Raw genomic sequence first — 19,747 nt, 5'->3', positions numbered from 1 at the left:
TCTAGGACATCAGAATTTAATACAAGTATTACAGGGGCACCTGACTGGCTCAGTCAGTTAAGTATCTGCCTTTAGCTCAGGTCATGATCTCAGGGTCCTGGGATGGAGCTCCATATTCTGGCTCACTGCTGAGTGGGGAATCTGCTGCTCCCTCTCCTCCCCCTGCTTGTGCGCGCTCTCAAATAAATAAATAAAAATCTTTAAAAATAACAAGTATTATAAAAGACAAAGAGGTTAAAGGCCTTTTTTTAAAAAGATTTTATTTATTCATGAGAGATACAGACAGAGAGAGAAAGAGAGAGAGGGGGGCAGAGACACAGGCAGAGGGAGAAGCAGGAGGGGCGGGGGCGGCAGAGACACAGGCAGAGGGAGAAGCAGGATCCATTCAGGGAGCCCGACGTGGGACCCAATCCCTGGTCTCCAGGATCATGCCCTGGGTGGAAGGCGGCACTAAACCACTGAGCCACCCGGGCTGCCCTGTGGTTGTTTTGGGGTTTTTTTAAGATTTTATTTATTCATGAGAGACAGAGAGAGAGAGAGAGAGAGAGAGAGAGAGAGGCAGAGACACAGGCAGAGGGAGAAGAAGGCTCCAAGCAGTGAGCCCAACGTGGGACTCAATCCTGGGTCTCCAGGATCGCACCCTGGGCTGAAGGCAGCGCTAAACGGCTAAACGGCTGAGCCACAGGGGGCTGCCCCCTGTTGTTTTTAATGGTTATGTCACAGTATTCTGGGGAGAGGGATAAGGCAGGAAGAGAAGGGGGAAAAATATAGATAGGCAATGTACTGAATGAACAGGACAAAAGAACTTAGACAAGTTGAGTAGGCTGTCAGGAGGTACTATATACATTTGGAGGATAAAAGGATTTGAAATTCACATGGAAAGCAATACAATGTAGTGGTAAAGAGCACAGTTTCTAAAGCCAGACTACCTAGGTACAATCTAAGTTCTACCATTTACCAGGTGTGTGGTACTGACCATGTTTCTTAATCCACTTTGCCCCTCAATTTCAACATCTGTAAAATGGGATAGTAAGAGCATCCATCCCATATAGTTGTTGCAAACATTAAAAGAATTCGTATATATGTAAGGAAGCTGGAACACCGTGGCACATGGTAAATCCTATTTGAGTGCTGGCTACTAGTATGTCATTTTAAATATATTTTTATATTTTTGTTGGAATTCTCACAAAATCCACTTAGAATTCCATACTCTAGAAATATGTTTCTTATGTTTTGAGCTTTGTTTACCTTTGAATTTTCCTGTTTGGTCTCTACTAGTTTTTAATGGTTTGTTTTTAACATATAAGGCTGTCTCACAGTAATCAGACAAGAAAAAGAAATAAAAGGCATCCAAATTGGTTAAGAAAAAAGTAAAACTTTCACTGTTTACAGATGACATGTTACTACGTAGAGAAACCCTAGACTCCATCAAAAAAAAAACTATTAGAATTGATAAATGAATTCAATAAGACTGCAAACTATAAAATCAATATACAGAAATCTGTTGCATTTCTAGACACTGATAATGATGTAGCAGAAAGAGAAACTAAGGAAACAATTTCATTTATACCTACATCAAAAATAGCAAAATACGCTGGAATAAACTTGATCAAGGAGGTTAAAGATCTCGACTCTGAAAATTACAAAATACTGATGAAAGAAACTAAAGATGACACAAATGCAAAGATATTCCATGCTCATGGATTAGGGAAAAAATATTAAAATGCCCATTCTACTCAAAGCAATCTACAGATCTAATGCAATCCTTATCAAAATACCAACATTTTTCATAGAACTAGAATAATCCTAAAATTTATATGGAACTACAAAAGATCCTGAATAGCCAAAGACATCTTGAAAAAGAAAAATAAAACTGGAGGTATCACAATCTCAGATTTTCTTTTTTTTTTTTTCTAATCTCAGATTTTCTTTTTCCTTTTTTCTTTTTATTTTAAAATAAATTTTATTTATTTATTCGTAAGAGACACAGAGAGAGAGGCAGAGGCAGAGGGAGAAGAAGGCTCCATGCAGGGAGCCCAACACGGGACTCAATCCCGGGACCCTGGAATCATGGGATTACACCCTGAGCGAAAGGCAGATGCTCAATCACTGAGCCACCCAGGCATCCCACAATGTTTTAAGATAGGCTACAGAGCTGCAGTAACTAAAATAGTATGGTAGTGGCACAAAAATAGACATATAGATCAATGGAATAGAATACAGAGCCCAGAAATAAATCTACAACTACATCATCAATTAATCTTTGACAAAGGAGGCAAGCATATGCAATGGGAGTGGTATCGAATAAAGCCTCGACAGGGCCCTGGGCCACTGTTGGTTTGAGGGAGAAAAAAAGAAAAGAATATGCAATAGGGAAAAGATGGTCTCTTCCACAATAGTGTTGGGAAAACTGGACAGCTACATGCAAAAAGATCAAACTGGACTACTTTCTAAAACCACACACACACACACACACATAATAAAAATAAAACCACACACAAAAATAAACCCAAATGGATTAAAAATCTAATTGTGAGACCTGAAACTACAAAAATCCTAGAAGAGAGTACAGGTAGTAATTTCTCTGACACCAGCTGTAGCAACATTTTTCTAGACATGTTTCCTTAGGCAAGAAAAACAAAAGGAGAAATAAATTATTGGGACTACATCAAAATAAAAAGCTTCTGCATAAAAAAATAAACAACAAATCTAAAAGACAACCTGCTGAGTGGGAGAAGATATTTGCAAATGACGTCTCCAATGAGAAGTTAGGTGTCTAAAATATGTAAAAAACTTATAATAGTCAGCACCCAAATAATCCTATTAAAAATGGGCAAAAAGAATGAGCAAACATTTCTCCAAAGACAACATACAGATGGCCAATAGCTGCATGAAAAGATGCTCAATATCACTAATCATCAGGAAAATGCAAATCAAAACCACAAGAAGATCTCACACCTGTCAGAATGGTTAAAATCAAAAGAAAAGAAGTAACAAATGTTGGCGAGAATGTGGAGGAAAAGGAACCCTCATGCACTGTTGGTGGGACTACAAATTGGTGCACCCACCATGGAAAATAGTATGGAGGGTCCTCAAAAAATTAAAAATAGGATTACACTATGATCCAGTATTTACACTACTGGGTATATACCCAAAGAATACAAAAACACTAATTCTAAAAAATTTATGAACCCCTATATTTGTTGCAGTATTTAAAAATAGCCAAATTATGGAAGCAACCCATGCCCACTGATAGATGAATGGATAAAGAAGATATGGTATACGGGATCCCTGGGTGGTGCAGCAGTTTAGCGCCTGCCTTTGGCCCAGGGCGCGATCCTGGAGACCCGGGATCGAATCCCACATCGGGCTCCCGGTACATGGAGCCTGCTTCTCCCTCTGCCTATGTCTCTGCCTCTCTGTCTCTCTCTGTGTGACTATCATAAATAAATAATAAAAAAAAAATTTTAAAAAAGAAGATGTGGTATACATATATACAACAGACTATTAGCTGTAAAAAAAGAACAAAACCTTGCCATTTGCAACATCATGATTAGATCTAGAGGGCATAATGCTAAGTGAAATATATCAGTCAGAGAAAGACAAATACCATATGATTTCACTCATATATGGAATTTAATAAACAAAATAAAGGAAAAAAAGAGACCAAAAAAAAAAAAAAAAAAAAAAAACAGACTCTTAAAAATAGAGAGCTAGTAGTTACCAAAGGGGAGGCTGGCAAGGAGATGGTGAAATAGGTGAAGAAGATGAAGAATATACTTTTTTTGTGATGAGCACTGATTAATGTACAGAATTGCTGAATCACTATGACCTACACCTGAAGCTAATATAACACTGTATGTTAACTGTACTGGAATTTAAATATATATATATTTATATATATATAGCTATCTTAGCTATGCTTAAGGGAAATAACAGAAGACTTTTCCACCTATAGGGCAGAGTTTAAAATGGGAAACACTCTACCTCAGGTTAGGTATTGCCAGTCCCAAGAACTGAGTGAGGACAGGGGAAGGAAACCTCAGAGAGAAAATTCAGAACCCACCTACAAAGCTGGTTTTTGATCTCCCAGGGCAGCCCGGGGGGCTCAGCAGTTTAGCGCCGCCTTCAGCCCAGGGCTTGATCGTGGAGACCGGGGATTGAGTCCCCACCAGGCTCCCTGCATGGAGCCTGATTCTCCCTCTGCCTGTGTTTCTGCCTGCCCCCCTCTCTCCCACTCTCTGTGTGTCTCTCATGAATAAATAAAAATCTTAAAAAAAAAAAGAAAGAAAGAAAGAAAGAAAGAAAGAAAGAAAGAAAGAAAGAAAGAAAGAAAGAAAGAAAGAAAGAAAGAAAGAAAAGAAAAGAAAAGAAATGAAAAGAAAAGAAAAAAGAAGGAAATTATCTCCCAGAATTGTTCCTTTGAAGGGTTTTGTGTAATACAGCACATTTCCTAGCAAGAGATCAGGGGCTGGGGAACAGAGATAGTATAGGTAGGAAGAAGTTCACACAGTTGTTTTTGTTTTTAGCATTATCTAGCAGCGCTACCATCTTTTCTCCTTTTGCGTACTTCCTTTAAGAGTGATTTTTTTTAAAAGATTTTATTTATTTATTCATGGGAGACACAGATAGAGAGGCAGAGACATAGGCAGAGAGAGAAGCAGGCTCCCTGCAGGGAACTCAATCCCAGGACCCTGGGATCATGACCTGAGTCAAAGGCAGATGCTCAACCACTGAGCCACCCAGCTGCCCCCCTCCCTTCAAAAGTGATTTTAACTCCAGTCTCCTGGTGCCCAAATTAGCTCTGGGTACTCCAGAGTAGAGGTGAGAGGCAATCAACCTGCTATGTTATACCCAATGGAACATTCTTCTGTTGCACATAAAAGGAAAATAGCAGTACAAACCAAAAGAATGTTCCATAAACTTAACAAAAATTAGAACAATTACACCCACTCATAGTTCTGAAAAGAAGTACAACAGAATCATGCTAGTTCAAAAGCACAAGAACAGAGTCTGAAACTAATCAATCTAATTTTACTCTGTAAATTGACTAGATGGAAAAACGTGAGAGAAATTAGCAATAGAAGAAGTCAGTCCTTGGATTAATTTTTGTAACAGTTGTTAGCCTTATATTAATAAGAGATAAGCTATAGATCACTTTAAGCTTACAATAATTAGAGATAATTTTCTAAGTTTTAAAAATCAATTTTAGTTTAATTTAGATATAATAAACTTCATCCATTTTAAGCATGCAGTTCAATGCATTTTGACAAATGCATATACTTGCATAACTACTTGCATAACTACTATGACAATAAAGATCTACATCATTTTCATTCCCTAAAGTTCTCTTATACGCCCCTTTGCAGTTAACTTCTCTACTTTCGTTCCCAGGCAACAACTAATCTGCTGTTACTCCAGAGAAACCTGCATTTTTTTCTTAAACAATTTTTTTATTGAGATATAATTCACATACCATTCAATTCACTCAAAGTGCATAATCCAGTTTTTAGTACATTCTCAAAGGTGTGCAACTGTCACTATCTAATTCTAGAACATTTTCATTACCCTCCTCCTCAAAATCCCATATCCATGAGCAGTCAAATTCCATCCCCATCTCATCCTCGCAACACCAGGCCCTGACAACAAATGGTCTATTTTCTGTTTCTAGATTTGCTTATTCTGGATATTTCATATAAGTGCAATTTTACAATATGTGGCCTTCTGTATCTACCTTCTTTCACTTTACATAATGTTTTCAATGTTCATACATTTTATAGACTTTATCTGTACTTCATTTTTTTTTTTAATGACTGAGTAGCATTCCACTGGAAAGGTCTAGCACGTTCTGTTTATCCATTTATCGACTAATGGACATTTGTGTTGTTTCCATATTTGGCTAACACTGCTATGAGTATCTGTGTACAAGGTTTTGTGTGGATAAATGTTTTAGATTTTTTTAAGATTTATTTATTTATTTATTTATTTGGCTAACTGCTATGAGTATCTGTGTACAAGTTTTTGTGTGGATAAATGTTTTTGATTTTTTAAAGATTTATTTATCTATTTATCTATTTATTTATTTATTTTAGACACAGAGAAAGAGAGGCAGAGACACAGGCAGAGAGAGAAGCAGGCTCCATGCCGGGAGCCCGACACAGGACTCGATTCCGGGACTCCAGGCGCCAAACCGCTGAGTCACTCAGGGATCCCCTATTTATTTTCTTGAGTATCCACCTAGGAATAGAAGTGCCGGGTCACAGGGTAACTCTATATTTAATTTTTTGAAAAGCTATCAAACTGTCTATATTTCTCAGGTAAGTTTATGTTGAGGTAATTTAGATTCATATGCAGTCACAGAAAATACAGAGAGATCCCATGTATCCTTTACCCAGTTTCCCCCAATGATAACATCTTGCAAAACTATACTGGAACATTACATCCAGGATACTGACATTGACAGAGTCAAGATACAGAACATTTCCATCACTACAAGGATTCCTCATGTTGACCTTTATAACCACATCTACTTTCCTCCCAGCGTCACCTGGTCTTTAGCCCCTGACAACCATCAATCTGTCCTCTATACCCATAATTTTATCATCTCAAAAATGTCTTATAAATGGAATCATATAGCATGTAACCTTTCGTGATTGCTTTTTGCACTTAGCATAACTCTCTGTAGAGTCATCCAGTGTGTTTTATGTATGTATGTATGTATGTATGTATGTATGAATGATTATTACTGAATAGTATTCAACAGTCTGCATTTTTAAGAATATTATATAAATGGTATAGTTCAGTATGTACTCATTTGAGTCTAGCTTCTTACATTCAGCATGTTTTTGAAATTCGTCCATGTTTTTAAATATATCAGTTTATTTTTATTGCTAGTAATTTTCCAGTTTATGGATATACCACAATTTATCCATTCACCTGTTGATAGACATCTATGCTCTTTTCAGTTTGGAATCATTAAGCATAAATCTGCTATCAATGTTCATGTGTAAATAGGAGTATGTTTCCATTTCTCGAGTAAAGACTTAGAATTAGGACTGCTGGGTCATGTAATAAATATGTTTAACTTTGTAAGAAATGCCATTTTACATTTCACCAGCAGTGTATGAATTTCCATTGCTCTGTAGCCTTTTCAAGACCTGGTATTGTAAGTCTTTTTAATTTTAATTATTATAGTGGGTGGGTAGTGGTGTCTTGTGGGTTTTAATTTGCATTTCTCTGATGGCCAATGATGTAGAGCATCTTTCCAAGTGCTTATTGGCCTTTTGCATATTTTTTTAAGTGTCTGACCAAGTCTTTTCCCATTTTTTTCATTGGCTTGTCTTATTATCTGAGTTCTAAGAGTTCTTTATATATTTTAGATACAAGTCTTTTGTCAGACACACATATTATAAACATTTTTTCCCATTCTACAGCTTGTCTTTTAATTTTCAACAATATACAAAGTGGACAAAGAAGTATTTAAACTTGATGAAATCAATTCACAATTTTTTCTTTTATAGTTCATACTTTTTGTGTCTTTCAGCTATCACATTAAGGCCTATGACCCATTTCAAGTAAATTTTGTCTATGCCATGAAATAAGGGCCAATTTTGGGGGAAGGGGTTAACACAGATTGCCAGTCCCTTTCAGTATTCCTTTGTTGAAAGGTTTCTTTTCCTGATTTATACACTTTTATGTAAATGAGGGATATAAAGAAAAATGACACTACTTCAAACACTCAAAACCACTCCCATCTCAGCAGAGGGAAGATTCCCACACCTTCCCCCTCACCCCTGCGCCTTCCCACTTCAGTGAGCACAGGCCTATGCAGCAGGGTGCCCTGGTTCAGAGAAGAAGCAGTTTAACTTTCAGACAGTAAGTAACATCTGTTTCTGAAGCTACTCATGATTTCACACAGAAAGAAAAAGAGAGAGTAAGCCCCCACCATTTTCCCACAATGCTGTGAGGCTACTGTATATATTCTCTTAACTGTTCAGTATGGTTTCAACAAACAACAGAAACAACTAACAATATAGCATTCAGCAAAATAGAGGGATAGCACAGGAGGTATAAAGAGAAGTGCTTTGAGAGTCAGAACATGGGGAGTCCAAGCTATGTGATCTTGGGAAAGTCACTTAACACTCCTAGCTCCCAGTTCGCTCATCTGTAAAATGAAGGATCATCTCCAAGATCCCTTTTCAGGTAAACATTCTGAATGCCAAGAAGAAACCTTTGTTCTTTCTCCCCAAAGTCAAGAAAAATGGCCAAGAAGGTATCAAATTGCGAACATTTCTCAAATGGAAAATACTGTACAAGGAGCAAGTTTTCTTCTCTCTCTCTTTTTTTTTTTTTTTTTGGTTTCCTATTTTATCCAATGCTTCCACACTAATTAGACATCATATAATTCTTCCAACCAGTGCATTCTTATCTTCCCATTTTTATCACTTTGAGCAGTGCTTCCCATCCAGGAAATACCCCAACAAGTCCTCTTTATTTCACCTGTTCACCTCAAAAACAAAGTGAATAAAAATGTCTGTTGGAACAATATTCTCAACTTTAACATGTACCTGAAGACCCTGTCCAAATGAAAATTTGGACTCTGTGAGAGGGGGACCTGAGACATGCATTCCTTTTTTTTTTTTTTTTTTAAGATTTTATTTATTTACTCATGAGAAACAGAGAGACAGAGAGGCAGAGACACAGGAGGAGGGAGAAGCAGGCTCCATGCAGGGAGCCCGACATGAGACTTGACCCTGGGTCTCCAGGATCAGGCCCTGGGCTGAAGGCAGGGCTAAACCACCGAGCCACCCGGGGTGCCTGAGACGTGCATTCCTAACAAGCTCCCAGATGATGCAGATGTTGATGGTCCTTGGAACATACTTCGAGTAACAAGGTGTTGGAAGAATGAGGTCACAGTTTCTGTTTGGGCAGCCTAAGTAATGTTAACATCAAAAGTTTTCAATACTTTCTACACAACCAAATATTTTATAAATAAGTCTTACAGCACTGATTTGAGAAATATAATCTGATTGTCAAGAGAATATACTAAGGTAACAGTTCACAAAATCAAGGTCAAGGTCAATGTAATTAACATTTTAATTCTTCAGCATAAGGGCTCAAGGTCCTACATTTACAAGATAAAGATAAGGCAATATGAGTTTTACCTTTCTGATAAAGAGCAGATATTGTCAAGAAGATTTTACTCATACCCCAAGGTCAAAGAACAAAATCCATAAGGAAAATGTACTTTCAAATAATTAAAATATTTTACGCCTACGCCATTATTTTATGCCTAAGAGAACTCTATCAAAAACAAAAAAAATAACTTAGTGTGTTTTTGGTTTATAAAAACTTCTGAAAGGTTCCGCAAATTGAGAGTAGTTAAGTGTGCAAAGGAAGGATCTATAGCTCTGCCAAGAACATGGCCTAATACAAACACTGCAAAGATAAATTTCAATAAATCTTACAAAATAGAAACAAAGGCAAAAAATATAAAAGGGATTTATACAAACTAGACTGGTCAGAAAGAACAGCTTAATGGGATGGAGTGCCTCCTTATCATGCATTGTTTGGTCGGTCAGTGAAGTTTTCTGACTGGTCCCAAATCAACAGTTCTAGCTCTGAATCCAAGACTACACTTCCAGCCATTTTCTCCCTCTTAAAATTAACTGTACTTACAGGTACACACACAGACAAAATTAAATATGGCTTTTATCTGAATACAACAGAAATGTATGTTTACGATAGAAAATCAGAGACATACAGAAAAACTTAAAGAAAAAAAACCCTTGCAAAATCCTGCTACCCAGCAACAGCTATTAATATTCAGCTACGAATATATATTCAGATATATATTCTTACATCCTTTTTAAAAAATTTTTTTTTTTATTTATTTGAGAGAGAGAGAAAGAGAGCACAAGCAGGGGAAGTGGCAGGAAGAGGGAGAGGGAGAAGCAGGTAATCAGCTGAACAGGGAGCCCAATGCAAGGATTGACCCCAGGACCCTGGGAGCATGACCTGAGCCAAAGGCAGATGCTTATTAAGCAATTGAGCCACCCAGGTGCCCCTTACCATACATTTTTTAAGGATTAAAGGGATAAATAGTAAACAGTTTCCCACATCTTCAAATAATCTCACGACTACATTAGTATCCAACCAGATGAATGCACTGTAAGTTATTTCACCAATCTACTGTTAAAATTTAGGTTTCTGTTTGTTTTACTACTACTACTATAAATAATACTGCTATAAGCATCCTTATATATAAATCTTGTATTTCCTTTATAATTTCCTTAGAACAAATTCTCAGAAGTATTTCAAGGTTAGAGAAGAAACCTATTTTTAAAAAAGTTTAAAAAAGTTTATGGGATGCCTGGGTGGCTCAGTGGTGGCTTAAACACTATATCTACTCTCCTCAAACCCCAATGTCACAATTCCTGTATCTCTTATAGTTACTGAGAACCTCAAATGCTTTTGCTGCTTATGTGTGTTATACCCATCAAGATATTTCAGATAAGAAATTAAAACTGTGAGAATCTTAAATATTTATTATTTCTTCACAATTTTTTTAAAAAGATTTTAATTATTTATTTATTCAAGAGGCACACAGAGATAGGCAGAGACATAGGCAGAGGGAGAAGCAGGCTCCCTGAAGGACTCGATCCCAGGACCCTGGGATCATGACCTCCAGGTGTCCCTCTTCACAAATGTTTTGAAAGAATTTATGTATTTATTTATTTGTTTATTTATTTATGAGACACACAGTGGGGGAAGAGCAAAGAGAGAAGGACAAGCAGACTCCATGCTGAGCACAGAGCTCAACACAAAGTTTGATCCCAGGATCCTGAGATCATGACCTGAGCCAAAATCAAAAGTTGGATGTTTAATGGACGGAGCTGGCCAGGCACCCCAAAATATCCAGTATTTCTTTAAAAAATAACAATAAACTTACTGCATGTTAATACATTTCTATGAAAAATATGGTTATTTTCCAAAACAAAAAACAAGTAGTAAAAACAGTACTATACTATGGTTTTACCATTTTTACAAATCTCTCTAAGATATAATTCAGGGGATCCCTGGGTGGCGCAGCGGTTTGGCGCCTGCCTTTGGCCCAGGGCGCGATCCTGGAGATCCAGGATCGAATCCCACGTCAGGCTCCCGGTGCATGGAGCCTGCTTCTCCCTCTGCCTGTGTCTCTGCCTCTCTCTCTCTCACTGTGTGCCTATCATGAATAAATTTTAAAAAATTAAAAAAAATAAGATATAATTCACTAAAAGCTGAATTGTCATATATACTGCATTCAATCTGTTGAGATACCATACATCACACAGCTCTGGTAAACGCCAGTGCACACTCATGAAAGGATAACAGTAGAAAAGGTAAGTAGTATTTTAGTATAAATATATAAGAAGTCTTCATCTTGTACTTACTTTTCAGGTCTCCAGGACACCTAGGGGTTTCCCATACCACCCTTTGAAAACCACTGCACTAGTTAGCACAATGCATACCATACAAAATAGCTGAAAGACATGGTCTTAACATATTTGCCAAAAACATCTTCCAATTTTTCTGGTTGATAAACCAGAAACTTTATTTAAGAATTATTTTAAAAAAAAGAATTATTTTAAGTGCTTATTATGTGTCAGGTGCTCTTATAGGCATTGGAAACACAACAGAACACAAAAGAAATATCCCCCATTTTGAGGTATTTACATTCTAGTTGGGAGAAACAGAGGCAAACAATAAATGAACCTACAAACAAAGCATGTCTTCTGTCAGATGATAAATAGTATGAAGAAAAATAAAAGCAAGATCTTATAGGGCAGTCAGGGAAGAAGGCCCAAATAAGTGACATCCCAACAAAAGACCTGAAGGCAGTGAGGAAGTAAGCCATGACGCTACCCACAAAAAGTGCCCCAAGGAGAAGGGATATCATCAAGTACAAAAGCCCTGAAACAGAAGGTTCCCTAAGGTATGCAAGCACAGCAAAGAGAGTGTTAAGGCGGGGACAGATCAAGCCAGGGAAGAGGAGGACATGCAAGCTGAGAGTTACAGAGCTGGGGCAGATCATGTAGGACTCTGTAGGTAGTACAAGGACTTGGGCTTTTCCCATGAATGATAACTATTAGAAGGTTCTAAGTGAGAAGGGACTTTCATTTGACTTTCAATTTAAATGGAAAATATCATAACTAGTGCTAAGGAAAAAACCTGAATGTGAACATCGGTTCCATCTCTACTGTGTGTCCCAAAGCCTCTCTGACCCTCAGTCTCTTACTTTGTAAAATGTGAAGATACAGATACCTCAAAGAGTTGTAAAGATCAAAGAAGAATATACATAAACCCCTCAAAATTTTAACACACTATAAACATTTCACAGCTAAGTTTTTTTTGCTATGTAACTGCCATGTATTCCTCTTTGCTAGGCCCTCTATACACACTCAAGTGCTATAGCCACCACACCATCATGTGACTGTCAGGAAATTAAGAGTACTGCAGACCCCTGTCACCGGGAGTTCTGATAATGCCCTTTGAGCTTGTTGAGAGAAAGGCAGAGAAAGTTATTTTTGTTGTTGATGGCAAAGCAAGGGTTTTTGGTATTTTTCCTTGTTATTATAAAGAAAACCCTTTCAAAAACAATGAATGTGGTAATCATAAAAATAAAGTTCCAAAAAAAACAAGAATGTATGAAACTCATCTTTATTTCATTTGGCACCATTTTAATAAAGCTACAACTATGGCTCATGGTCTTGACAGCCTGCCTCATGCAAAAGGAAACAAAAGGGAGAAAAAAAGGATAGAGACAGATAAATTCAAATTCCTTTCATCTGGGTCCTAACTCTAAGGGGATCCCAGATAAATCAATGAGTCAGAGAAAAGGCAGTAAGATGTAATCCAGAATACTGATGACAACAGCCGTCTGTCTGCCTACCTGTCTTCTGAGATCACCATCAAGGTATGAGATCATTAACCAGGCCAGAGAAGGCAAGGCAGATGGAGACAACCATTAGGGCCTGTAGTATCTAACTCCACTCCTCAAGGGCAGGGGCTAGACACTCAGGCACTAGTTCTTATCCTCACCTCTTAAAATGGTGAGTCAACCTGAGTAGTGATAGAAACCCGCAATGGAAAAACCCAAGGAAAACCAAGATCTCCGGGGAAAATTATAAACATATCTCATACATCAGAGGTCTCCGATGGTTTTTTTGTAAGTGTGTTACAGCAGAAAGAGCACTGTCATGGGAGTAAGGAAATGAATTCTCCTTCTATCTCTGCTACTAATAAATTATGTGACTTCAGGAAATAAATTATCCTCAATGAATCAATTTCCTCATCTTAAATAAAGGAGAAGACAAGAAAACACCTAAGGTTTCCTCAAACTCTAAAATTCTTTAAATATAAACAAAAATATGTTTTTTAAAAGCCCACACTAATAGATAATTAGGAGATCCAAAAGGTAGAAATTGCTGAAAGTTCTGAAGTTTTTCACTGTTCTATAGATCCGAATGACATGAACCCAAACAAGAGGCCCTTCCTTGTTAATAGGAGTTAACCTATTACCAAAAAGGGCAAAAGTTATCTGCCCACCATCTTCCTTCAACCTTATTTTTATGAATTCTTAATCCCCTCTCTCTAACCTGCACTATTATAAAATATACAATTCAGAGGCAAATTGTAATGATCAGGGAACTGGAAGTTAAAGAAATATGTAAGAATTAAGTAGGGGTGCCTGGGTGGCTCAGTTAGTTAAGCATCTGACTTCAGATCAGGTCATGTTCTCAGGTTCCTGGGATGGAACCCTACGTAGAGCTCAGAAGTCTGCATGCCCCTCTCCCTTTCCTTCTGCCCTTCCCCCAGCTCGTGCCCCTCTGCATGTGTGCACTCTCTCAAATAAATGAATAAAATCTTTAAAAGAAAAGAATTAAGTATATAAGCATCAAGTGATGAGGGAGTAAATGGACTGAAGAATGCTTTTTCAATTATTAATTAATATTCTTAAATAGAGAGTATGCATGTGGTATGAAAGATTCAAAAGGCAGACACAGTTAAAAACAAAACAGTTTTCTATTTGATTTAAGGGATAAATCAAAAAAGGCCCTAAGCTGACTTCAGTCCATACTGTGCTCCATTTCTTAGGTTGGGTCATATGTCCACAGGTTTATGTACTCTATATACTGTTGTAATACACACTCTATATACCTTTCACACTTGTATGGCATTCCATAATCATAAAAAGACTCTTCCATCCCAATCTTCTAGCTCTCCATCCCCCTGCCTTGAGGTAGTCACTGTTACCAGTTTCTTATGATCCTTCCAGAGATAACCTATCCACAGATGAGCATTGGGATTTATCCAGGTGCAATGTATGGGGGAGGCACAGGAGGTATGCACACATATGTGCACAAAAGAGAGACAGAAAAAACAGACTCCCTCATTGTGCCTCATCAAGATCAGGTGTATGTCAAAGGACCAACAAAAACCTAGGAACTGCTTCAAACCCTTTCTCTACAAGGGAACTCTGTCCCACTGTTGTAGAGCTAAAACTAAGAAGACTGCACTGGCTGGATATAGGCAAAGACAAGGCTCTGATCAAAGTGTTACAAACTAGCTGGCAAGAATTGAGCCCCAGCATTCCTCTGTTCTAAAATACACCAGTCAGTGCCATGCCCCAACACTCTTAACTTCAGAAATCCCAAATATCCATCTCAGATCATTAGTTTTCTAATTACTGTCTAGATAGTTTTCCACAGTGGTGATAGATGTTTTAATCTTCTCATTGTGGCTTGATCGGAACACTTAAATTTAACAATACATAGGGCACACTGCACATCCTGAGATGTGGAATAATTTCAATTTTGAAACCCAGGCTTTCAACAGCACCTGCTTCCGGCATGGATTGGCTACGTTGGAGGATTCTTTTCTTTTCTAAGATTTTATTTTTTTTAAGTAATCTCCACACCCAATGTGGGGCTCGAGCTCCCAACCCTGAGATCAAGAGTTGCCTGCTACATCAACTGAGCCAGCCAGGTACCCTGAAGGATTCACTTCTTAATGCAACACAGATTTCAAAAAATTTTCAATAAAATCATGATTTAAAGCCTTATGTCTATTTATTGGGGGAAGTATTATGCCAAGCCAATTTTTTTCATTTACTGAAAAAAAAAAAAAGTTACTGAGCTGAGTGTCTACAATGTGCCAATGTCAGGAGCCAATAAACAGATGAATATATTCCCTTTGAGAAGCTAATCATCTAATTAAAGAGATAGGTAAAAATGATAGTCTACATTGTAAAGGTAGTGCTGTAGGAATGAACAGAGAAGGAAGAGCTGACTCTATTCAGAGAAGGTTCACAGAAAGGCAGCATCTGAACTGGATTTCAAAGAGTCAGTAAGTCACCATCAGCAGTGAGGAGGATGAAGCTCTTTATATGCAAGTATGTCTCGAAAAAAATCTCCCCAAGTTTTGAATATTAAATGAAAACTGTTAATAAATATACAATGTACCCTGGAACTTTGCTATAATATTCAGTATCCTGATGTTTAATATAGGGTAAAGACTTTATATCTTGAATCTTGTCTAAAAAAGTTTATTTTTAAAATCTCATGAAACAGTAGTTTTACCTATAAATATATATTCATGGAAATCCAAATATTGTACTGCTAGAATAATCTATCACTCACATAGTCTAAAATGTCTTGACTTTTTAGAAATAATGATTGGCTTCTAGTTTATCAAGGTTTCTTAATGATACCTTTTCACTTCTTATCATAAATATAGCTGTCATATTACTGTTGCAATCCAGCATAATGGCTACGGCTTCAGAAGAGAACGGTAATAACTTTACAAAAATTTTGAGCATTTAGGAACCATAAGTACTAGAAAAATCAGTTTGCTATACCCGGTTTCTCTTTTATGAGCATAGGCAAAAGAAAGAAGTACACATACATGCTATTTATTCTCTGCAGGCCTTTCATTCTACCTCTACCAACACCTTTGTCAATTTTATCCATACTTGCTTACATACTATTATCCTTTGAAAGTTTTATGAAGTAGTTGGTCCAACAGATGGGGTGGCTAGCCCTGCCCAACATATGTCATAGGAAAAACAGCTCTTAGGCAAGACAAGTAAGTCTCTTTCCCTTATCCAGCTGGGAACCAGTGAGACCCCCCCCTTAGGGGAAAGCAAATAATCTTTTAACCTTTATTAAGAGAAGTTACAAAAAAAAAAAAAAAAGAGAGAGAGAGAGAGAGAAGTTACTGGACTGAGATAATCTGTATGTAATAAAACAATCAAAGAAGGGAGAGAGAGTTCAAATGCTAACTTACACTCCCTAAGATAAAATATGCACTTGCCACACACAACAGACAACTAGAGCACAGAGAAGGGAAAGGAAATAAAACAAAACAAACTCCCGAGTCAGTTTAACTGGGAGCTATTTCATCAAAGACAGGTAGGAAACTGTCAGATAAGCATACTATCTTGTTTGAACACAGAGTTCAACAGACCTGGGGGAAGGAAAAGGAAAGGCAGCAACCTAAAAAGTATAGCATATATGAACAGAAGAACTCAACTAATAAATGACTCATCATGGTCTTATTTGTAAAACCAGAAAGAACAAAATGGTAGCAGTATCTTTCCTCTTTGCCCTTCCCTGTCCATAAAGCTTAAGCTGATAGCATCTGATTCTGTCTTCAGATGGATATCTGTGTCTTTCAACATACTATCTAAGTGTTCCCCAAGGAGACAGTAAAACCAATTCTGCCAGACACAGTATCTGCCAAAACCAAGGAGCCTATGTCATTCTAATGAGTAAAAGCCAGTGGATGGGAAGAGGTCTGCAAATGCCACTTGTATGAATCTCTCAAGATATGCTCTGAAACAGGAAAATACAGACTACATTTTAGCAGAAGTCTAAAAATAACAAAAGAACATTCCCTATTTTTAGATATCTAACTTACAAGTTTCAAAACACTAAAAGTAAAGGAAACCATTAAAAACCAACTGGAACTTTAAACTTTTAAAAGACACTTTTGGGTTGAAAAAAACTGTTTTTAGAGACAGAATTTTTAAAATCCTACATTCTTTCTGTTGACTACTTTCTTGCTCAAATGTCCCCATCTTCAAAACTCAGAGTCTCAATCTTCCGTGTTATCATGACCATTTCCAAGAACCAAAAGATGATTCAGAAAGGTTATACCACAAACGAGAAAGATGTAAGGAAAATTTTAAAACATGCTTTCATAGACAGAATAATAGAGTGCGGATTAGTGATTAAAGACAGTAATATATAAAACAGTAAACTGAATTATCCTACATTAAAAGCACTGCTACAGAAAAGAATAAAATTCTTAACTAAAGGGAAATGTTTTGTCCCCTCACTCAACAGTCTTAAGTCAGTAAACATCTAAAGCAAAGCTCTATGTCTGAATAACTAGATAACTAGAGTTTGCAACTACAAAAAAAAAAAAAAAAAAAACCCTACTAATTTTTTTTTACAATAAAGACGTGAACATGCAGTACATTCACTGGACAATTTATGTTTACCCCCATCTACCTTCATCCCATCTCTATCCAATCCTAGGACAGATATACCCAACCTTATTAAAGAAACCTGTAGCAAATAGGATCTGTAGGAAATACAGAATTACCAGACTGCACAGCCATCATTAACATCTCAGGTTCCAGTAGAGTCATGATGGATTCTTCTCAGAAACAGCAGCCCACAAATACAATGAAAAAATTCAAAGTCACAGAAGATGTTGTCTTCAGAGGCTACCGAAGCTTTCATAAATTCAATCTGATGCCTATGCTCAAATCAGACTGTGAGAACTCACTCCCCTTCTCAGCGCAGTTACCAATTTATCCACCCTTCAGGCAAGTCAAGATGGCACAGAGTTGAGTTACTGCCGACAGGAAACCAAAAGGCTCTCAAGTTAAGACCTATGAAGTGTGGTTAGAACAGTGAGTGAGCTCCTCCTCCTTGCTGGGGCGGGGGGGGGGGGGGGGGTGGACACAGTAAGAGACCTTCAGAACACAGATCAACTGCTTTTTTTCCCCCTCTTTTCAGGAAGAGAAGATGAGGTTTTGTTCCAAACCTGTAGTATAAAGGGACTTTGCCGCTAATGCAGCTTAGAGCAACAGATTAAATACAATTCAAACAACTCAATCTTTTGAAACAAACAGCCCTATTACTGGGAGGTGGGGTTGGGAATTAGGCACATATACAAACAGACATGAATACAGATGAACATGTATGTTGAGTTAGTTTTCTGACGAAGAGTTCTAAGGGCTTTTTCATCTGTGATATTTATAGAGAACAGGCTAAGGAAGTTGAATATTTAACTACAGAAGCACAACTATTTCTGCACCCTGACTCCAATTAAAATATGTTTCAAAAAGTCATCTGAATATATTTCAAAGCTGTAATCTGTCTTTCAGATCTGCCAATCCCCTACAAGAACGCCGTAACTTGTTCCTATGTGAGACATGTGGGCTGTCAACCGGCAGTTTACTGATGCTATTCGACTTTTCTAAAATGTGCTATGATCTTGCTAGATGTACGGAACAACATGAGACAACAGTTCAAATATATAAGAATTTCCCTTTCCTGATAAAGAAACTTCAATTCTTTTTCCACTAGCACAGAGCAGGCTCTTTTGAATACGAACAAACACAGGCATTTTTTACCTTCCACTGCAAAAACAAAAACTAAAATCCTTTCAAATCACAGCAATTTCATTTAAAGTGAAAAACTCATTCACTCCCTTTATCGTCCCTTTTACTAACTGATCATCATAAGATATTAAAATGCCTTTTAGCATACCTGATTGACTTTTAAACAGCCGAAAACTAGAAATCCATGTTTGGTATCATTAGCTAGAATTCCTCAATCTTTCTGGTTAAGTAGCAGCCTCTATCTTGAAAGCCTACTGCTACAAAGGCAGCCCAGCGAATGCCAAAATGCTTACAGAGTCAACCCAATGATAAATGAAAGCACTAAGAGACCTTACAAGAGAAAACAATCTCAAAATGATTGAGGGCAATATTCTGCTATTAGAAAAAAGAAAGCAATGCAGATTTGGGATGGGGGAGATTTTGTGGAGGAGAGAAAAACTTCCTTTCTTTCTCACTCCAAGAACATCATGTTTAAAAGAAAAGCCAGAAAAGCTCTATATAGAACTGTGGGAATGACTCAACAGGCAACTGAGTGGCAGCCAGTGTGGGCTAAATGCTGCTCTGGGAAGACAGAAGCATTCTCACTGGCCCCTTCTGGCAACCAAAGTCTCAACTGTCTTATGGAAAAATGGGTAAATTTCAATTCTCAGACTACAGAGTACTCTGGTCAGAGGTTAGCAACTAAAGAAAAGCATCCTGAGAAGGGTGAATCATTCCTTTGTCCCCATGTGGGCTGTACAGTTTTGCTGTGTGAGGGTTTTTTTAATGAAACAAGTTCTCACAGTCCTGTACTAACAGGAAAATAAATACAAATTATATGATCCCTGCACAGAGGATGGCAGGAAGGGCAGAGGGCTGTGTCCCTCCTGCCAAAATGTCTCTCTTTGCTGAAATAGAGTGCCAGAGGCTACCACTCTCAATACTGCAGCCCTACAGAGATATGACCATCATGTGGTGGTGGCAAGGACATCACAGTGCATCTGACGGCTTTTTCATGGCAATTCTACTCCTATGATCTCCTCTGCAATTTGGGATAAAAAGAGCTAAAGAAAGGGAAAACAAATTTTAAGA

General features: G+C 37.6%; 1 protein-coding gene across 5 annotated transcripts in view; it reads right to left on the bottom strand.

The window, feature by feature from the left end:
* Positions 1-19,747, bottom strand: part of MRTFA (myocardin related transcription factor A) — a 198,000-nt gene that overhangs the window by 80,892 nt on the left and 97,361 nt on the right. Inside the window, exon 1 of one of the 5 annotated variants that reach the window (XM_077914395.1) lies at positions 17,650-17,919. The exons of the other annotated variants lie outside the window; for them this stretch is intronic. Coding sequence (XP_077770521.1) covers positions 17,650-17,695 — 46 coding nt within the window. The 5' untranslated portion in view covers positions 17,696-17,919. Of the gene's footprint in view, positions 1-17,649; positions 17,920-19,747 lie in introns of those variants that run through there. 5 annotated transcript variants of the gene reach the window in all.

This window comes from Canis aureus, chromosome 11 (assembly GCF_053574225.1).
Source record: "Canis aureus isolate CA01 chromosome 11, VMU_Caureus_v.1.0, whole genome shotgun sequence".
Classification (NCBI taxonomy): domain Eukaryota; kingdom Metazoa; phylum Chordata; class Mammalia; order Carnivora; family Canidae; genus Canis; species Canis aureus.
Note: the sequence above shows the minus strand (reverse complement) of the source record. Positions and strands in the feature narration are given on the sequence as shown.